A 21,017-nucleotide genomic window follows, 5' to 3' on the forward strand; every position below is an offset into this window, starting at 1 on the left:
ACAAGCTCCGCCCCCGCCCTGGCCACGTGCCGGGCGCGCCCGCGGGGTCCCCGGCGGCCGAGACGTCGCCTTGCCCTGCTGTCGTTAGGCTTCGGGGTTAACGTCGTCTCTCGCCCTACCCGCCACACGGCTCGGGCGCGAAACGGGGCCGGGCGCCGAGTCCCCGCCCACGCCCTGCGGACCAGAGAGCCTGGACTCCCCCCCCCGGGAGCCCCACCCTCTGAGCTGTGTCCTGGGGGCGCCCCTCTGAGCACCCCCCATTCCCTGAGGGCCCCCACCCCCCTGCTGTGTCCTGGGGGTGCCCCTCTGAGCACCCCCCATTCCCTGAGGGCCCCCACCCCCCTGCTGTGTCCTGGGGGCGCCCCTCTGAGCACCCCCCATTCCCTGAGGGCCCCCACCCCCCCGCTGTGTCCTGGGGGTGCCCCTCTGAGCACCCCCCATTCCCTGAGGGCCCCCACCCCCCCGCTGTGTCCTGGGGGTGCCCCTCTGAGCACCCCCCATTCCCTGAGGGCCCCCACACCCCTGCTGTGTCCTGGGGGTGCCCCTCTGAGCACCCCCCATTCCCCAGGAGCCCCCATCCCCCCGCCGCGTCCTGGGGATGCCCCTCTGAGCACCCCCCCCATTCCCCGGGAGCCAACACCTCTTGCCGCTTCCTGGGGGCTCCCCTCTGAGTGCACCCCATTCCCCAGGAGCCCCCACCCACCCACCTGCTTTATCCTGGGGGCGCCCCTCTGAGCACCCCCCATTCCTCGAGAGCCAACAACCCCCCGCCGGCACCCCTCTGAGCACCCCCCAATTCCCCGGGGGCCCCACCCCCCGCCGCGTCCTGGGGGCGCCCCTCTGAGCACCCCCCCATTCCCCAGGGGCCCCACCCCCCGCCGCGTCCTGGGGACGCCCTTCTGAGCACCCCCCCCATTCCCCGGGAGCCAACACCTCTTGCCGCTTCCTGGGGGCTCCCCTCTGAGTGCACCCCATTCCCCAGGAGCCCCCACCCATCCACCCGCTTCATCCTGGGGGCGCCCCTCTGAGCACCCCCATTCCTGGGAGCTCCCACCCACCTGCTGCATCCCCTGGGAGCACCCACTTTTCCCTGGGAAGCAGCAGCACTGCACTGCATCCTGGGGGCTCACCTGGGAGCAATGCCCTGCCTAACTGTTGAGAGTTTGGAACCACAGCTCAGCAATATGGGGGCAGTTACTCTGCTCCCTGGGGCTTCCCTCCATGCCATCCCCTTGTGAATTTGGAGGGCCTCAGGCCCAACAATTCCTTCTGGGATCCAGCCCCAGAAGCCATTTGGATCAGGGTACAGAGGAAGGGGACATCCCCCAGACCCCACCATGGTGCCCAGTCAGTTCCTGCCGTTCCCCCACTCCTAGTGGGCTGTTGGGGGCAATTCTGGCAATGAGCGGGTGCTGGAGCTGTATGGAGAGCTCAATGTAGCTATTTGGGAGCAGGGTTCAGGGCAGGGGGCGCGTAGCCTGGCTGTGTAACCAGTAACGGGCCTTCTCTCTACAGTGTTCTCGGGAGATGGGGGATGGTGCTCGGGCAGCAGGTGGACTGACCCTCCAGTGCGACTGTCGAGGCTGATTCCCCACTCTGGCACTTCGAGTGCAGAAGAGGGCAGCAGGAGAGTGAGTTTGTGTGTGTATGGGGGTGGAAAACCTGGATTTGTGCAGGAAATGGCCCAACTTTATTATCATGCACGTTGTGTAAAGAGTTGTCACTTTGGATGGGCTATCACCAGCAGGAGAGTGAATTTGTGTGGGGGGGGTGGAGGGTGAGAAAACCTGGATTTGTGCTGGAAATGGCCCACCTGATGATCACTTTAGATAAGCTATTACCAGCAGGACAGTGGGGTGGGAGGAGGTATTGTTTCATATTCTCTGTGTATATATAAAGTCTGCTGCAGTTTCCACGGTATGCATCTGAGGAAGTGAGCTGTAGCTCACGAAAGCTTATGCTCAAATAAATTGGTTAGTCTCTAAGGTGCCACAAGTACTCCTTTTCTTTTTTTAAAAATTAATACTGGCCACTCCAGGCTTGTACTAAACCCCCAAGGTCACAGCTTTTCTCTGACCTTGGATTGGTAGATGCTGCCACCGCCCAAGTGCAGAAACCCCCTTTTGAGAACCCAGAAAGGCGCACTTGGGAATTCCTCCCCGTGGGGTACCCTCAAGCCCTTTCACACAGCCCCCACTGGGGAAGAGCTGAGAAAGAAATCAGCTGTTGCCACGAGCTAATTAAACAACGTGCACAAACCTCTTAAGACACAAAAATCCAATTGTGTTCTTAAAAAAGGTAAATTTTATTAATTAAGAAAAGAGAAAAAATACATCTGGGAACTCGCTCTTGCTAGATTTTAAAAGAGCAACTACAAGGATTAAGCACCAAGAATAGCTTTCTTGAGGCCCAGCTTAAAGGTTACAAGCAAAACAAAAGTACCTGGGGTTAGCACAGAGGAATCCACAAGCCAAAACAAAATAAAAGGAATAAACATAATCGTGTCTTCCTAGACATTTCCTGATCTACTCACATATCTGGGGTTTTAAATGAGTAGTTTCTAGGCATGATACTGATGATTTTTCATACCTGACCACACCTGATGATCACTTTAGATAAGCTATTACCAGCAGGACAGTGGGGTGGGAGGAGGTATTGTTTCATATTCTCTGTGTATATATAAAGCCTGCTGCGGTTTCCACGGTATGCATCTGAGGAAGTGAGCTGTAGCTCACGAAAGCTTATGCTCAAATAAATTGGTTAGTCTCTAAGGTGCCACAAGTATTCCTTTTCTTCTTACAGCATAGCTACCCTGTCTGCCTCTCCCCAGGAGAACAACCCCAGACAGACAAAAGGGGAGTCTTGTTTCAATTTTAAAAAGTTCTGGCCTTCCCATTGGCTCTTTTGGCCAGGTGCCCACTCCCTTCCTTTTTCCTATGCATTGCAGTGAGACTTTTTAACCCTTTACAGGTGAGCAATGAGAGAACAGCTACTAAGAGGGACTTTCAGAGTAGCAGCCCGAGTTAGTCTGTATCTGCAGACATATTGAATCTATTTCCCTGTGCTCAGTATCCTCACACCTTGTCAACTGTCTAAATGGGCCATCCTGATTATCACTATGAAAGTTTTTTTCTCGTGCTGATAATAGCTCATCTTAATTAATTAGTCTCTTACAGTTTGTATGACAACTTCCACCTTCTCTGTATGTGTGTGTGTGTATATATATATATAATCTTACTATATGTTCCATTCTATGTATCCAATGAAGTCGATTTTAGCCCACAAAAGCTTATGTCTAATAAATGTGTTCGTCGCTAAGGTGCCACAAGTACTCCTGTTCTTTTTAAGAGGGACTTTATAGCTATTGGCTGGCTGGCTGTCCATAAAAGTGAAACCCCCCCCACCATTTATCAGAACAGTCTATGAGGTGGTGGGTTTGGTAGGGCTGCTGGCTGATTTATTTCTCTCCACTTGGAATAATACAGCTCATACGTATGGGGAAAAATATTTCAGGCAAATGATGGGAGAAAACTGGGAAGCAGGACCAGCTGCGAGAGCCCTGGACTAGGAGTGCACGGTGAACTAGGCAAGACTTTGCAATGTGGTGTGGTAGCTCCTGTGATTTTGGGTGTCACCTGCACAGAAGGGTCATGTAATGGAGCAAGGAGGTGATATGTCCTTTCTGTGAAGGACTGGAGCAACAACATCCTGAACTCTGCATGCCGTTCCAGGCACCTGCCCCCAGAAGGGTTCCAAGAAAGTAGAACAAATTCTGAGAAAAGCAACAAAAGTGATGAGGTGGGAAGGGAGTGGTGTGTGAGGGAAGAGAAGAGCTAAGCGTCCTGAGCCTGGCTACCAGGTGAGCAAACAGGCCACCTGAAATCTGCACTGCAGGTAGGTCTTTGAGATAGCTAAATATTCAGACCCCAAGAGGGGAATTCACCCCTGCACTGTGCCTCCTTTTTGCTGACTTAAGCAGCCAAAAGAGGCCAGGAGGCCTCCCTGGAGAATGCCACCAGCTCAGAGGTTCACCTGTAGAATCATAGAATATCAGGGTTGGAAGGGACCTCGGGAGGTCATCTAGTCCAACCCCCTGCTCAAAGCAGGACCAATCCCCAGCCAGGGCTTTGTCAAGCCTGACCTTAAAAACTTCTAAGGAAGGAGATTCCACCACCTCCCTAGGTAACGCATTCCAGTGTTTCACCACCCTTGTCGTGAAAAAGTTTTTCCTAATATCCAACCTAAATCTCCCCCACTGCAACTTGAGACCATTACTCCTTGTTCTATCATCTGCTACCACTGAGAACAGTCTAGAGCCATCCTCTTTGGAACCCCCTTTCAGGTAGTTGAAAGCAGCTATCAAATCCCCCCTCATTCTTCTCTTCTGAAGACTAAACATCCCCAGTTCCCTCAGCCTCTCCTCATAAGTCATGTGTTCCAGACCCCTAATCATTTTTGTTGCCCTCCGCTGGACTCTTTCCAATTTTTCCACATCCTTCTTGCAGTGTGGGGCCCAAAACTGGACACAGTACTCCAGATGAGGCCTCACCAATGTCAAATAGAGGGGAACGATCACATCCCTTGATCTGCTGGCAATGCCCCTACTTATACATCCCAAAATGCCATTGGCCTTCTTGTCAACAAGGGCATGCTGTTGACTCATATCCAGCTTCTCGTCCACTGTCACCCCTAGGTCCTTTTCTGCAGAACTGCTGCCGAGCCATTCAGTCCGTAGTCTGTAGCGGTGCATTGGATTCTTCCGTCCTAAGTGCAGGACTCTGCACTTGTCCTTGTTGAACCTCATCAGATTTCTTTTGGCCCAATCCTCCAATTTGTCTAGGTCCCTCTGTATCCTATCCCTGCCCTCCAGCGTATCTACCTCTCCTCCCAGTTTAGTGTCATCTGCAAACTTGCTGAGGGTGCAATCCACACCACCCTCCAGATCATTTATGAAGATATTGAACAAAACTGGCCCCAGGACCGACCCCTGGGGCACTCCACTTGATACCGGAAGCCAACTAGACATGGAGCCATTGATCACTACCCATTGAGCTTGACAATCTAGCCAGCTTTCTATCCACCTTATAGTCCATTCATCCAGCCCATACTTCTTCAACTTGCTGGGAAGAGTACTGTGGGAGAATACTGTAGTTCACCCTTGCCTATGCCAGGGATTGAATTGGCCCCCTATAAGCTGCTGAGTGGGGCAATGCAAGCCACCACTCCTCTGTCCCTGTGTGGGTGCTACAGCCTCTCTGGTGAATGTCCGCAAGGGGGTAGCTAACATACTAGGAGGAAATAGAGCAAAGTGAGCGTTCAGTTAAACATGATCAAACAGCTCCCCTCTCCCTGCATGGACTCCCAGCAGCAGCAGTGCCCAGACTTGATTGCAAGTGACCCGCCATTGGCTGAGAACGTCTTTCTTGAGGCAAGCTGAAGTTGCTCCCACTTCACACATTGCCACAGAGTCAGGTGAGGTAACAACGTCCTGGGATTGGTTCTCTTCTCTGCAGCGAAGTGGGTAATTAGTCAGAAGCAGAAGCAGCTGGCAGAGCTCTTTGTCCCAGATGGATTCCTGGAGATTCTTGCTGCTTCTAATGTGCTGTAGGATTGTGACTGCTGCCACCGTCCAAGGTAACAGCCTCCTTGAGCTTCCTGTGGCCGCCTGGTTGCTCTAGACTGGGGGAAAGCCTGCTTCTTCCAAGGGGAGCTTTGCCATAACATGATTTCTAAACTAAACTTGGCTTGCTCACATCTCTTTAAATAGGCTGCAAGATATGAACATACCCACGGCTTCTGGGGCAGTGCATGGCTGGCTCTCTTTGCATTCATGAGGTTTATTTCCATCTGGCCACTGACATAAGATTGTGTTGAGACGTCCCCTGCTTCGAGGCACAGGCAGAAAGCATTGGGCTAGGCAGGATGGCAGAGAGCTGGGCCCTGCCCCTGTTACTGGAAAAACATGTCAAACTTAAGAAAAGGCACACTTCTGTACTTGTTCCCTGTGTATCTACTATCCGAGCAACCCCCAAGTTACCCCCAAAGTGACAGAGATTAGGGGGCAAAGGCCTTCTCTGTCCAGTTTGTTCATGTGGTCTATTTGGTAGCATAGTGGGGCTGGTGGCTAAGGCAGCTGGTTTTGTGTGTGTGTATGTGTGTGTGTGTTTTTCACTGGGCAATAAGGGAGAGAATATTTAAAAAAACAGGAAAATGAGATTGAAAAAAGATTGTTTTAAAAACAAACAAGCTATTGGCAGGGTCCTTGGGGCTGGGGGAGAGGCCTGGAACAACCTAACTCAGTAATTAGACTGCAAGCTAACAGTGTTCCTTTAATTGGGTTGGGTTTAGGCACCATATGTCGACTCCAGCCGATAACAGACACGCACTCTGCCCTGAGGAATGTGAAATCCAAGTGTCGTCGTAACTCAAGAGACGGGGTTAGGGTGGGGGAAGGGATGGCGAGGTGTATAGCTGTGTGTGGTTATGGGACTGCTCTGAATTGCTATGGCCAGTGATGAGCTGCCAAAATCTTAACAACCGGCTCCCTTCTCACCCCACGAGGGGGTCGTGGCCCGCCCCCGCCCCCCGGGACTCCTGCCCCATCTAACCCCCTACATTCCTTGACGGCTCCCCCCTCCCAGAACCCCTGCCCCATCCACCCCTGTCCCCTGACTGCCCCCAGAACCGGGCAGGAGGGTCTTGTGGGCCACCGTAGTGGGTGCCCACCCCGCCCTGCCCCTAAGAGCCCGAGGGACCTGCCGGGGGGCGAGGTGGGGAGTCCCGGCGGTGCTTACCTGGGGCGGCTCCCAGGAAGCGTCCGGCAGGTTCCTCTGGTTCCTAGAGGTGGGATAGCGTAGCTGGGGGGGAGCAGGGGGAGCGGCCGCTCCCCCCACTGATCACATCAAAAGTGGCGCCTTAGGCGCCAGCTCTCTGGGACCTCCAGGGCTGGAGCACCCACGGGGAAAATTTGGTGGGTGCAGAGCCCCCACCGGCAGCTCCCCGCGCCCAGCCCCAGCTCACCTCCGCTCCGCCTCCTGCCCTGAACCCACCGCCCTGCTCTGCTTCTCCGCCTTCCCGCGAATCAGCTGTTCGGCAGGAAGCCTGGGAGGGCTGAGAAGCAGGCGGCGGCTTCGCGCTCAGGCCCAGGGTGGCGGAGGTGAGCTGGGGCGGGGAGCGGTTCCCCTGCACCCCCCGCCCAAGGTTAGCTGCTGCGGCGCAGGTGACCCTCCTCGCCCCCTTCTCCCCAGCTCCCCTCCGCCTCCCTGGGCCTGAGCGCGAAGCCGCCCCCTGCTTCTCAGCCCCCCGGCTTCCCGCGCCAACAGCTGATTCGCGGGAAGCGGTGGGGGGGGGGGCGGAGAAGCAGAGCGGGGTGGAGCGTAACTCAGGGGTGCAAGCGGAGCAGAGGTGAGCTGGGGCCGGGGGTGGGGCGGGGACCTGCCGGTGGGTGCTCTGCACCCACCAAATTCTCCCCATGGGTGCTCCAGCCCCGGAGCACCCACGGGGTCGGCGCCCAAGGCGCCACTTTTGGCTGGTTGTTACATTTAGAAGCCCTTTTAGAACTGGTTGTCCCCCGCGGTTCTAAAAGGGCTTCTAAATTTAACAACTGGTTCCAGCGCACCGGCTCCAGCTCACCACTGGCTATGGCCTCCCTGAGAGTGCTTGTTTGTAATCTATAGCTGTATTAAATGCACCTCACAGTTGGAGCTTTAAAGGAGGCAATGCTCCTTGTGCTAAAATTCTGCCCTTCCAAGTGTGAGGCCCCCTGCGTGGTTGCAGTGAAGTCAAGGATCCCTGACCCATTCCAGCTGCACATTCAGCACTGCAGCTCCAGTGGGGAGCAGAGAGCACTTCCCCACAACTTGCATCATGCACAGATCCCGGACACAAGTCCATGGCGCATGGCCAGGTTTCTCAGCCAGGGCCGGCTCCTAGTGCTTGAGAAACACTCTGCTTGTATCCTGCCCTGTTGCTGAACAAGTTCACTGAATTGGGGGTCATCTCCCCCCCCCCCAGCAAATCTGAGTGAGACAGGCCAGAAATTTGCCCTGAGCAGCCTCTTTCTAGATGATGTCCTGCTGTTCTCTCACACTGAGGATACCCCTCTGGGGGAGGGGACCCCACTTATTAGGAAGAGACAAGTAATAGTAGTGGGGAATCCAGTTATTAGAAATACAGATAGTTGTGTTTGGATGACCAGGAGAACCGCATGGTGAATTCCCTGCTAGATGCAAAGCTTGAAGATTCTTGAGACATCTAGATAGACTTATGTGCAGTGCTGGGGAGGAGCCAGTGGTCATGACATGTAGGTACCATAGGAGAAAGGTCCTGGAGGCCAAATTTAGGCTGCTAGGAAGGAGATTGAAGTCCAGGACTTCCCTAGTGGTATTCTCTGAAATGACAGGTTTCAGAGTAACAGCCGTGTTAGTCTGTATTCGCAAAAAGAAAAGGAGTACTTGTGGCACCTTAGAGACTAACCAATTTATTTGAGCATGAGCTTTCGTGAGTTACAACTCACTTGGTTAGTCTCTAAGGTGCCACAAGTACTCCTTTTCTTTTCTCTGAAATGCTTCCACTTCCACTCATAGGGCCGGTTAGACAGGCAGCACTGCAAGTTCTCAATGTGTGGGTGAGATGATGGTGTTTAGAGGAGGGGTTTATGTTTATTTGGAACTGGGGAACCTTTAGGGAAAGGAGGAGCACCGAACTACAGGCCTTAACCTGCTGGGTGATGGATGTGCTACCAACAGAGAAACATGTCACAGTCAGCCCTGCTCCAGCCTGTCAGCCACCCTGGAAATACTGTACACCAGAACTCTGGGGACTCTGCTGCTGCTGGGACATTGGAATCTCATAAGAACGGCCATACTGGGTCCAACCACTGGTCCACATAGCTCAGTAGCCTATCTTCCGACGGTGGCCAGAGCCATGCTTCAGGGAGAGTGAACAGAACAGGGCAATTTATCGAGTGATCCGTCCCGTGGTGTCCACTCCCAGCATCTGGCAGTCAGAGGCTTAGGGACACCCACAGCATGGGGCTATGTCCCTGACCATCTTGGATAATAGATATCGATGGACTTATCCTTCATGAACTTCTCTCATTCTTTTTAGAAGCCGGTTATACTTTTGGCCTTCACAACATCCCCTTGGCAACAAGTTTCCCAGGTTGACAGTGCACTCTGTGAAGTACTTGCTTTTGTTTGTTTTAAACCTGCTGCCTGTTAATTTCACTGGGTGATCACTGGGTCATATCCTATGTTATTTAATGTGAAGGGATAAATAACGCTTCCTTATTCACTTTCTCCGCCCCAGTCATGATTGTATAGACCCCTGTCTTTTCTCCCCTCTGTCGTCTCTTTCCCAAGCTGGACAGTCCCCGTCTTTTTAATCTCTTTTCATGTGGAAGCTGTTACACAGCCCTTATGATGTTTTGTTGCCTTTCTCTGTATCTTTTCCAGTTCTAATCTATCCTTTTTTTTTTTTTTTTTTTTTTTTTGAGATGGGGCTGACCAGAACTGCATGCAGTATTCAAGATGTGGGCATACCACTGATTTATATATTGGCATTATGATATTTTCTGTCTTATTTTCTATCCCTTTCCTAATGGTTCCTCACTTTCTGTTAGCTTTTTTTGACTGCCACAGCCTATTGAGCAGATGTTTTCAGAGAACTATTCATGATGACGTTAAGATCTCTTTCTTGAGTGGTAACAGCTAATTTAGACCCCATTGTTTTGTATGTATAGCTGGGATTACATTTTCCATTGTGCATTCTTACTTTTCATTTATCAACACTGAATTAAATCTGCCATTTCCTTCCCTGGTTACCCACTTTTGTGAGATTTCTTCGTAAATCTTCACAGTCTACTTTGGATTTAACAATTTTGAGTAATTTGGTATCAGCTGCAACCTTGCCACCTCACTGTTTACCCCTTTTCCAGATCATTTATGAACATGTTGAACAGCACAGGTCCCAGGACAGATCACTGGGGGACCCTGGTATTTACCTCTCTCTGCTATGAAAACTGACCATTTATTCCCACTGTTTGGTTCAGCTTTGTTTGTAACCAGTTATGATCCATGAGATTGCCTTCCCTCTTGTCCCCTGCCAAAGGCTCTTGGGCAAAGTAAGGAGTCATGGGATATCATCAAAGGCTTTTTGAAAGTCCAAATACACAGTATCCACTGGATCACCCTTATCCCTGTTTTCTGGTCAGTTCAAAGAATTCAAATAGACTGAGGCATGATTTCCATTTACAAAAGTCATGTTGACTCTTTACCAACAAATCGTGTTCATCTATATGTCTGATCATTCTGTTCTTTACAATAATTTCAACCAATCTACCTGGTACTGAAGCTAGGCTTCCTGGCCTGTAATTGCCAGGTTGCCTCTGGAGCCCTTTTAAAAATCAGCCTTAATTAGCTATTCTCCAGTCTCCAGAGGCCAATTTAAGTGTCGGTTACATACCACAGTTAGCAGTTCTCAGGACCGGCTCTAGGCACCAGCAAAGCAAGCACGTGCTTGGGGAGGCACAATTCCAGGGGCGGCGTCCGGCCACCCTTGGGCAGTTGTGCTCTCGGAGCTTGGGGCGGCAAAAAACCTAGAGCTGGCCCTGATAGCTCTGCAATTTCATATCTGAGTTCCTTCAGAACCCTTGGGTGAATACATCTGGTCCTGGTGACTTATTACTGTTTATCAATTTGTACCCAAACCTCCTCTATTGACACCGCAATCAAGGACAGTTCCTCAGATTTGTCACCTAAAAAGAACGGCTCAGGTGTGAGACTCTCTGCAGTGAAGATCGATGCAAAGAATTCATTTAGCTTCATCCGCAATGGCCTAGTCTTCCCTGAGTGCTTCTTTGTCTAGTGGCCCCACTGATACATCTAAGATTTTGACTATATTGACTGTACGCTTTCTTTCACATATAGTGCCACTCCCTCACCAGCATGACTTACTCTGTCATTCCGATATGTTTTGTACCCTGGTGTTACTGTGTCCCATTGATTATCAGCATTCCACCAAAGTTTCTGTAATACCTATTATATCCATATCCTCATTTAATGCCAGGCACTCAAGTGCACTCATCATAGTATTTAAACTTCTTGTATCTGTAGACAAGCACTTACAAGATTTGTCAGTCTTACGTTGTCTGCCTTTATGTGATGTAGCGATGGGACTTTTTTCAGTTCCTACCTGTACTTTATCAACTTCTATCCTCTCTTTGCGAGGATGTAGAGAATCCCCTTTAATAAAACCTCCCCTAAGGGATGTCTCTGTCTGAACCATGTGCTTCTCCACACTCGCTAGCTTTCCCCCAGCCCTTAGTTTAAACACACGTCTATGACCTTTTCCATTTTATATGCCACCAGTCTGGTCCTGTTTTGGTTTAGATGGAGCCCATCCTTTCTGAATAGAGGCAGGGTCAGTCAAAAGCTCACCTGTAGCTGATGGAGCCCAGAACTCACTTGCCATCTGCAGTATGACTTAAACCAGAGCTCAGTCCTTTCCAGATACTAGTCTGGGAATGGGGTTCTTGTGCGTGCGTAGAGTAAACAAGTGCTCAGCTGCTGCAAGAGCTCAGGGAGTCAGGGAAATGGCTCCCCTCAGAGAGAAGATCAAGTCAGAACTAAACTCTTCCCCTGAAATGCTACTCAGCAGACAGCCAGGCCAGGCTAATGTTTTGTAAATGGAGGGCAGGGGCTCCGCTTCACTGCTACAACCAAGAGGAGCAAAAACCAGAAGGGGGCCCATAGAAAGGGGATTGCTGGCTCTATGGCCTGCTCCTCCATTCTCCCACTCCACTAAACTGCAGCTGCTCCTTTGTGGATTCCACTGGGGGATGGGGTCCTGGCAGCAGAAGGTGGATGCGGCCACGGGGTCAAAAAGCATTGTGGAGCAAAGAGCTTCAGCTTGGAAAGTGCTGGCTTCCCCAGAACCCCTATGTGCAGAGAACACAATAAAGAATCGCAGGAGGAGTCACTTTCCTCCAGCACTAAACAAGGAACTTGATTAGCGTAAGGACAACCATCATCTCCCTGCAGTTGCCTGGCATCTGTCTGTTCCTGCTTCAGCAGGCAGCTCCTGCCTGAAAACTTCCTTGCCCTTGTCTTGCTGCAGATTTTAAAGAAACCGTTCACTCACCCTTGCAGAACCCAGGGCAGCCCTTCCAGGGGAAGGGCCCAGCCGAAACGCTGCCAGCTTGACAGCGTCTGTGACAGCACCTTTAGAGATCTCCCGCTGCTGCGCTGCCAGGATGGCTGTGCCATCTGCCCAGAGCAGTGGTGACTAACAGCCCCCGAGCTCCGTCTGCAGGAGGCTCCCCCGCAGCGCCGGTGCAGAGGGTTTGCCAGGTCTGCACTGCCCCCGAAGAAGGGGCGAAGGCACTGCACAGGAGGCTGCAGTTAAGAAAACCCCAAATCCTCTCTGGGTCTCCCACTGACCGAGGGCTTGTTCCACCAACACAGCACCACTCAGCAAAGCCTCTCCTGCAGACACCAAGCAACAACAGGGAGATGTCCACAGGGCAGCTTTTCTGTCCTGGGGAGCAACCCCCATCTCTCCCTCTTCCAGATTGCTCAGTTCAGGCAGGCTCCTTGCTTTGATTCTGACCCTAGCCGTGCTTTAACCCCAGCTGAGATTTAGCTGCCCAAAATCCAAGTTCTGCACTCTGGCTTGGCCAGGGGTTCTACTAGGGTAGTGTGGCCACATGCTGGGGTCTGCTTTTGGAAACCATCACACTGATAATAATTCTATTAATCATTTGCTTGACTGTAGTATGGGGTCTTATGGTGGAAGTAGAAGCCCCCAACCCTCTCATGATGCAGCACTGCTGAGTTTATTGAAGACACAAGGCATGTTTAACTTTCAGGTAGGGATTACCTAGGTCAGGGATTGTCCACCCACTGCAGGTACATTGTCTTGTTAGCTCTAACAGACCCTCAGTCTCTGCAGCTGTGTGCACTGAGTGGTTAGTTTGAATTGCACTGCCCAGCAGTGTGTGTTTGGACCGTGCTGTATAGTATTATCTTGTCTGTCTATGGTACTTACTGCACTGATGGGGGCCAGGTATCTGAATACCTAACACTCTGTACTGTATTTACCCCCGGGACACAGGTCACTGCTATTATCCCCTTGTTACAGATGGGAACTGAGGCTTGGAGAGACTACGTGACTTACCCCAGGTCGCACAGGAAGTCTGTGGCAGAGGAGGGAATTGCAGACAGGTCTCCCAACTCCCAGGCCAGAGCCCTCCCCACTGAGCCTCTACTGCGGGCTTGGAAGTTATGTCAGTAAACTTCCCACATGGACGCTGGTTTGGGAATACCAGTATCTGCAAAGGGAATGATTCCAATCGAAATCTAGCTGTATAACGCTCTCTGACCTCATGGCTTCCCAGCTGGCACAGCTACTTCCGGTGTTTGATTGCACTGCATGGTGGTGTTTGTTCTGTCTTTGGCAGGTCACTTTTGGCATATCACAGACCTCCATTTGGACCCAGAATACAGCGTGGCAACAGACCCTCTCCAGGTGTGTCCGTCTGCTGGCTCCCAGCCAGTGTCCGATGCAGGCACATGGGGAAATTACATGTGTGATTCTCCTTGGATTCTCATAAACTCCTCCATTTATGCCATGAAGGAGATCCTGCCTGATCCAGACTTCATCCTTTGGACTGGGTAAGGAGTCCATCCATGCATAGCAGTGAAAGATAGGACTTATCATGTGATCATGCCCTATGAATGTTGTGATTAGGTGTCATGTGCAGAAACACGTTGAATTCTACTCACAGTGCACATGAGCACCTTCGGGTAATAGCTGCTACTCTGCAATTAGCAAATGTGTGGCTGCAGAGAGAGCCCCCACTCAGTTACAGAGGAATCTGATCCACTATTGCCAGTCTCAAGTGCTCCCAAATTATAGGAACACAGGCCAGGAAGGGACCTCCAGCTCATCAGATCTAGTCTCCTTCTATCATCATATCATCCCGTTCATAAACTTATCAAGCTCCCTCTTCAAACTAGTAAGGTTTCTCGCTCTCTCTGCTCCTATTGGGAGGCTGTTCCAGACCCTCATTCCTGTAATGTTTAGAAACCGTCTTCCAATTTCCAGCCTAAATTTATTCATGACCAATTTATACCCATTTGTTGTTCCAACATTGTCTTCTAGCTCAAATAGCTCTTGGACCAGATCCTCAAAGGCATTTAAACACCTAACTTGCAGTGGGTGTTAGCCACCTAAATACCTTTTGGGCCCTTCTCCCTCCCTGGCATTTACCCCCTAATGTATTTCTAGAGAGCAGTACGGATCCCTTTCAGCCTTCATTTTGCTAGGTTAAACAAGCCAAGCTCTTCTAGTCTCTTGTTGTAACACAGGCTCTCCATTTGCCTGATCATCCTAGTAGCCCTTCTCTGCTCCTGTTCCGGGTTCTTAAACCCATATTTCTTTCTTGAGTGTGGCTGACCAGAGCTGCACACAGAATCCCAGATGTCTTGCACAGTGGCATAATGAGTCAACCCCATTTAAATCATGAAACTGGCTTTAAAATAATGAGATTTAAAAGATGATAAAGTTGGGGGGAGAGGGAGAGTTAGATGCAATCGGTCGTTGAGGGGTCCATAGCCATGAGAACTAGAAACTTCTGTGTTAAAGAACTGAAAATGGAGATTCCCACATAATCACAAGACTCCAGAAGCTGGGGCTTTAAGAAAAAGACACTGCTTATCCATTTATTTCTCCTAATTATTTGTAGAATGGCCATTCCTGCAGCATGCCTCAGGAGTCCAGAGCTCCCAGCAGTGTTGGTAGAAGGTACAGGCTGGGCTGGGACAATGGTTAGGGAAGAGTGAACCTCAAAACTGTATTTGGAGGCTATTCTGGGGTCCTGCTACAGTATCCACTTGGGATTTGGACATGCTTGCAATGTGAGACCTGGGCTGAGCTGGGGAGCAAGGGCAGCAGCATCCCAAGACAGAGGAGATATGTGGCCTTGCTCCCAAGCTGCTGCAGCAGCTGCATGCGCAATATAGGGGAGACAAGGATAAAGAAGCAGAAGTTGCTGTCCTCACTAATGAAGAAGCTGCTAAATATGGCCAGCCTTTCCCAAGTTCTCCCTTGTGTATCATTGGGGACATTTCAACTACCTAGGAGTAAGGCATGTGTTGCTGTCAGACACTTCTTCTCAGGCAGGAAGGAGTGCTCCTTTGCAGGTTCCTCTGGTTCGAGATAACTAATTCTGGAGCCTTCGGTGGGTATTTAAACAATAGCCTTTATTCTAGAAGTGAACCCATCCACACTGGAGCTGTGTGGGTCAGGCAGAGTCACAGTGGGGCAGCCTGGCTAGCAGATATCTCCTGGCCAGATAGCACCAGAGAACTGGTAACATATACAGTGTACGTATTAACAATTGACCAATCGTTACAGAGCACGAAGGAGTTAATCTAGTTACCTAACAACTCAGGAACCTGCTGCTGGCGGAGTCCGACTAGTACCCCGCCACAAATCATAACCAGACCCCTGCACCTCAGGCCAGGAGTCCCTTCTGCACACAGGCAGTCCCACAGCGGTCACGCAGTGGGCACCATGACTGACAGCCCCTAGGCTGCACTCGCTCTCCTGGCCCGATGCCGTTAGCAGAGTCATTGGACGCAGAGCTGTGCACTGTTCAAGGCACCAGAAGAAGGGTTTGCAAACAGCTTTGTGCCCCTTGGTATGACACTAAAGAAGAGTCTGGGAGACTTGGTTTGAAAAGGGGCTGTTTGACATGGATTCACCAAGGGAAGGTCATGCCTGACTAATCTAATCGCCTTCTATGATGAGATTACTGGTTCTGTGGATGAAGGGAAAGCAGTGGATGTATTGTTTCTTGACTTTAGCAAAGCTTTTGACACGGTTTCCCACAGTATTCTTGTCAGCAAGTTAAAGAAGTATGGGCTGGATGAATGCACCATAAGGTGGGTAGAAAGTTGGCTAGATTGTCGGGCTCAACGGGTAGTGATCAATGGCTCCATGTCTAGTTGGCAGCCGGTATCAAGTGGACTACCCCAGGGGTCAGTCCTGGGGCCGGTTTTGTTCAATATCTTCATAAATGATCTGGAGGATGGTGTGGATTGCACTCTCAGCAAATTTGCGGATGATACTAAACTGGGAGGAGTGGTAGATATGCTGGAGGGCAGGGATAGGATACAGAGGGACCTAGACAAATTGGAGGATTGGGCCAAAAGAAATCTGATGAGGTTCAATAAGGATAAGTGCAGGGTCCTGCACTTAGGACGGAAGAACCCAATGCACCGCTACAGACTAGGGACCGAATGGCTAGGCAGCAGTTCTGTGGAAAAGGACCTAGGGGTGACAGTGGACGAGAAGCTGGATATGAGCCAGCAGTGTGCCCTTGTTGCCAAGAAGGCCAATGGCATTTTGGGATGTATAAGTAGGGGCATAGCGAGCCTATCGAGGGACGTGATCGTCCCCCTCTATTCGACATTGGAGAGGCCTCATCTGGAGTACTGTGTCCAGTTTTGGGCTCCACACTACAAGAAGGATGTGGAAAAATTGGAGAGAGTCCAGCGAAGGGCAACAAAAATGATTAGGGGTCTGGAACACATGAGTTATGAGGAGAGGCTGAGGGAACTGGGATTGTTTAGTCTGCAGAAGAGAAGAATGAGGGGGGATTTGATAGCTGCTTTCAACTACCTGAGAGGTGGTTCCAGAGAGGATAGTTCTAGACTATTCTCAGTGGTGGAAGAGGACAGGACAAGGAGTAATGGTCTCAAGTTGCAGTGGGGGAGGTTCAGGTTGGATATTAGGAAAAACTTTTTCACTAGGAGGGTGGTGAAACACTTGCCTAGGGAGGTGGTGGAATCTCCTTCCTTAGACGTTTTTAAGGTCAGGCTTGACAAAGCCCTGGCTGGGAGATTTAATTGGGTATGGGTCCTGCTTTTGAGCAGGGGGTTGGACTAGATGACCTCCTGAGGTCCCTTCCAACCCTGATATTCTATGATTCTATGACATATGGGGAATGTCATGTCTGCTCTCCGGTTCTGCTGGAGGTCCTTCTTGGAGCACCCAGAGAGCAGAGTTGGGAGCCCTTGATTAAAGAGGTGGGAGTTTGCATCTCTAACAAATGGGCTTTTCTCCAGCTGTGCAGGCAGGCAGGTGCGTTACAAACAAAGAGCTTTATTTCCCCTCAGTTAATCAGGATTTATTCTCTTGGTATGTGTAACTCATAACCTCATGGCATCTTCCAGAAACAACAGAGTATAGCCAGACCCAGATTTCTAATGTAAAAAGAAAAAGCTGAACAAAATGGAACAGACTCTTGCCCTGAACAGTTCCCCAAATGTTCACGTGAAATCACATCCCCATGCTAGGCGTAAGTTACCTACAGGCTGCCTTTACTATTGTGTGTGCAGGTGCTTCCCTGAGACAAGGTGAGTGAGGAAGTAGCTTTTACACCTATTCACCTTGACTCTCTAGTATCCTGGGACTGACATGGTTATCACAACTCTGCATACAGACTCTTCCCTTTCAGACTGCTAGCTGCATGTGATGTTTGTGCTGTTTTCCAGTGACGATACCCCTCATGTCCCCAATGAGAAACTTGGAGAAGAAGCAGTGCTGGAAATAATTGCCAATTTGACTGCTCTGATAAAACGGGCGTTTCCAGGTACGATTCACCTGAGCTGACAAACCAAGAAGGTGGCAGTGCAGAGAATATCTGACCCAGCATCCCACTGGCAGGAAAGACCAGCTCAGCCAGATAGAGATGGCAGATCTAGAGAAGGGGCAGCCATCTAAGGGGTCAAGAAATCTAGCACACTTGGGATATGAGGGAATATTTGTCCCCCTTCCTATGATTTATAAACTCTACGCCTGGGAGGGGTGGAGGGGGTCCAGAACACCCTTATGGTCTCTGATTAGCTTCACTCTTGAAGGGGCAACACACTGCAAGGGGGAAGTTTGGAATAGCAGCAGCCTTTGAATAATTCATGGTGAAAAAAACCATTGGAAACCTCCTCTCCTGCTTGAACATCTCAGCAATGGGGAGAAGAAATTATCCCAACACTGGGGCTGGACCCACCAGATCAGTGGAGAGATGCTGGCCTAGCACTGGAATGCCCCAGCAAAGTACATCAAGCCCATAATTGAACTGTGTCTCTGGAAAACCAAACGTGGATCATTCCTCGGAGGGGCCACGGCTGCCCACTTGAGAAACCTAGTGCAAAAGGAAAGGAGGACTTGTGGCACCTTAGAGACTAACAAATTTATTTGAGCATAAGCTTTTGTGGGCTACAGCTCACTTCATCAGATGCATGCAGTGGAAAATACAGTGGGGAGATTTTATATAAACGGAGAACATGAAACAATGGGTGTTGCCATACACACTGTAACAAGAGTGATCAGGTAAGGTGAGCTATTACCAGCAGGAGAGGAAAAAAACAAAAGCCTTTTGTAGTGATCAAGATGGGCCATTTCCAGCAGTTGACAAGAACGTGTGAGGAACGGGGGGGGGGGGGAGAGGGGGGTGGGAAGAATAAACATGGAGAAATAGTTTTACTTCCAGTCTTTATTCAAGCCTAAGTTAATGGTGTCCAGTTTGCAAATTAATTCCAATTCAGCAGTCTCTCGTTGGAGTCTGTTTTTTGAAGTTTTTTTTGTTGAAGAATTGCCACTTTTAGGTCTGTAATCGAGAGACCACAGAGATTGAAGTGTTCTCCGACTGGTTTTTGAATGTTATAATTCTTGACGTCTGCTTTGTGTCCATTTATTCTTTTACGGAGAGACTGTCCAGTTTGGCCAATGTCCATGGCAGAGGGGCATTGCTGGCACATGATGGCATCTATCACATTGGTGGATGTGCAGGTGAACGAGCCTCTGATAGTGTGGCTGATGTGATTAGGCCCTATGATGGTGTCCCCTGAATAGATATGTGGACACAGTTGGCAACGGGCTTTGTTGCAAGGATACGGTCCTGGGTTAGTGGTTCTGTTGTGTGGTGTGTGGTTGCTGGTGAGTATTTGCTTCAGGTTGGTTGCTGTCTAATCACATCAGCCACACTATTAGAGGCTCATTCACCTGCACATTTACCAATGTGATATATGCCATCATGTGCCAGCAATGCCCCTCTGCCATGTACATTGGCCAAACTGGACAGTCTCTACGTAAAAGAATAAATGGACACAAATCAGACGTCAAGAATTATAACATTCATTTCCCCATGTTTATTTCTCCCCCCCTCCCCCTCCCCCATCCACTGTTCCTCAGACATTCTTGTCAACTGCTGGAAATGGCCCACCTTGATTATCACTCTAAAAGTCTCCCCCCTCCCCCGCACCGGCTCTCCCTGCTGGTCATAGCTCACCTTACCTGATCACTCTCCTTACAGTGTGTATGGTAACACCCATTGTTTCATGTTCTCTGTGTATATAAATCTCCCCACTGTATTTTGCACTGAATGCATCCGATGAAGTGAGCTGTAGCTCACAAAAGCTCATGCTCAAATAAATTTGTTCGTCTCTAAGGTGCCACAAGTACTCCTTTTCTTTTTGGGGATACAGACTGACATGGCTGTTACTCTGAAAGCGGTCTAGTGCAAAAGGCCCCCTCCTGAGTGAGTGTCTCTCCAGTGCTCCTGCAGGGGTGAAATGTGCACAGCATGGAGTCAGTCAGCATTTCCCACAGCTGACTGCACTGCTGGCAAAAGGTGCCAGGCTGCGGCTCTGGAAACTGGCAGCTTCCATGTCCCTGCAAATGCCCACCCTGAACAGCTCCTCACCGGGGGCTCACCCGACAGTCTCCCCCCCCGCCCCCCGAGTGCTCGCCCTGAACAGCTCCTCGCCGGGGGCTCACCCAACAGTCCTATCCTCTTCCCCCCCTCCCCCCCGAGTGCTCACCCTAAGCACTCCCTATCCCCTTTGTGCTCACTCTAAGTCACTCACTATAAATGGCTCCCCAGGTGCTGACTTTAAGCAGTTCCTCAAGTGCTCCCCTAAACAGCTCCTCCCCAAGGACTGACCTGCACAATTCCTCCCTAGACTCTACTTAAAGCCCTCAAAATAGCCCCTCACTGGGACGTGTTGGCCCTCTGTCCGGGGGTGAGGGGCAGGGTTTCTCTCCCTAGGTTTGCTACAGGTATTTTGGTGGAGCTGCAGCAGTTCAGAACACCACAGGTGTCCCCAGTGCAGATGTCTCCATGCACGAGAGGGGAATTCACTCCAAACCCTGTCCAGGCCTCAGGCTGCTCACAAGGGGCCTATTAGCGTTTTTGTTCCCCAGCCCCTCGGCTGAGACCACCATGTTGGATGGGAATGTCATTCAGCCATTCCTGCCCTGCGAAGGGGTGACCTAGCATTGACTGGCCCCATATCCTCTTGCCCTACCCTGAGCCATTCTGTCCTCTCCCTTAACTCTCTTGCACTCCAGCACCAAAACAGGCCACAAGTTCCTTCATGTTTTCTCTTGATTTTCTCCAGGCACTAAAGTCTATCCTGCGATGGGCAATCATGACTTCCATCCCAAGAACCAGTTCCCAGCTGAGACGCACAGGATCTACAACGCCACAGCAGAACTGTGGCGCTCATGGCTCGGCAGCGCCTCCATCCCGGCATTCAAAGCAGGCATGCCCGTCATCCGGCACGGCTAGCTCCCGCTGTCTGCACTGCTGGGGGAAGAAGGCGGAGGAATCCCCAGTGACATGCTGCCCATGCAATGCTGCCCTCTACAGATAGGGCAGTTTTGGGCATATCTGCAGCTAGAGGAAGGGCCCTAGCAATAGGCTGCCAACCTGGTGCCACTCACCAGCTCTGAATTCACTTACACATGAGAAAAGGAAAGATGGTTCCTTGTACCTCAATCTCTCCTGCTTTCTCACAGTTGCACGAGAAGGGTGGCCTAGGAGTGTCCCTTATAGTACAGAAGATGTAGGACTGGGCTGTAATGAATATGAGGGTCTGAGGCTGTGGGACTCAGACAGAGCCCGTGGTTCTTGCTGTCTCTCCAGCTCCTGGACTGACTTGCGCAGGTCA

At 50.7% G+C, this 21,017-nt stretch overlaps 1 protein-coding gene across 2 annotated transcripts in view; it reads left to right on the top strand.

Annotated features, from left to right (window-relative positions):
- Positions 1-9: 9 nt before the first annotated feature.
- SMPDL3B (sphingomyelin phosphodiesterase acid like 3B) overlaps positions 10-21,017 on the top strand; it is a 37,622-nt gene continuing 16,614 nt past the window's right edge. Inside the window, exons 1-4 of one of the 2 annotated variants that reach the window (XM_073317493.1) lie at positions 10-1,631; positions 13,460-13,673; positions 17,562-17,659; positions 20,466-20,609. In XM_073317493.1, the coding sequence (XP_073173594.1) occupies positions 13,585-13,673; positions 17,562-17,659; positions 20,466-20,609 (331 nt within the window). In that variant the 5' untranslated portion in view covers positions 10-1,631; positions 13,460-13,584. Of the gene's footprint in view, positions 1,632-5,474; positions 5,635-13,459; positions 13,674-17,561; positions 17,660-20,465; positions 20,610-21,017 lie in introns of those variants that run through there. The other variant, XM_073317492.1, reaches the window with a different exon arrangement.

The sequence above is a fragment of the Lepidochelys kempii genome, chromosome 19 (assembly GCF_965140265.1).
Source record: "Lepidochelys kempii isolate rLepKem1 chromosome 19, rLepKem1.hap2, whole genome shotgun sequence".
Taxonomy (NCBI): domain Eukaryota; kingdom Metazoa; phylum Chordata; order Testudines; family Cheloniidae; genus Lepidochelys; species Lepidochelys kempii.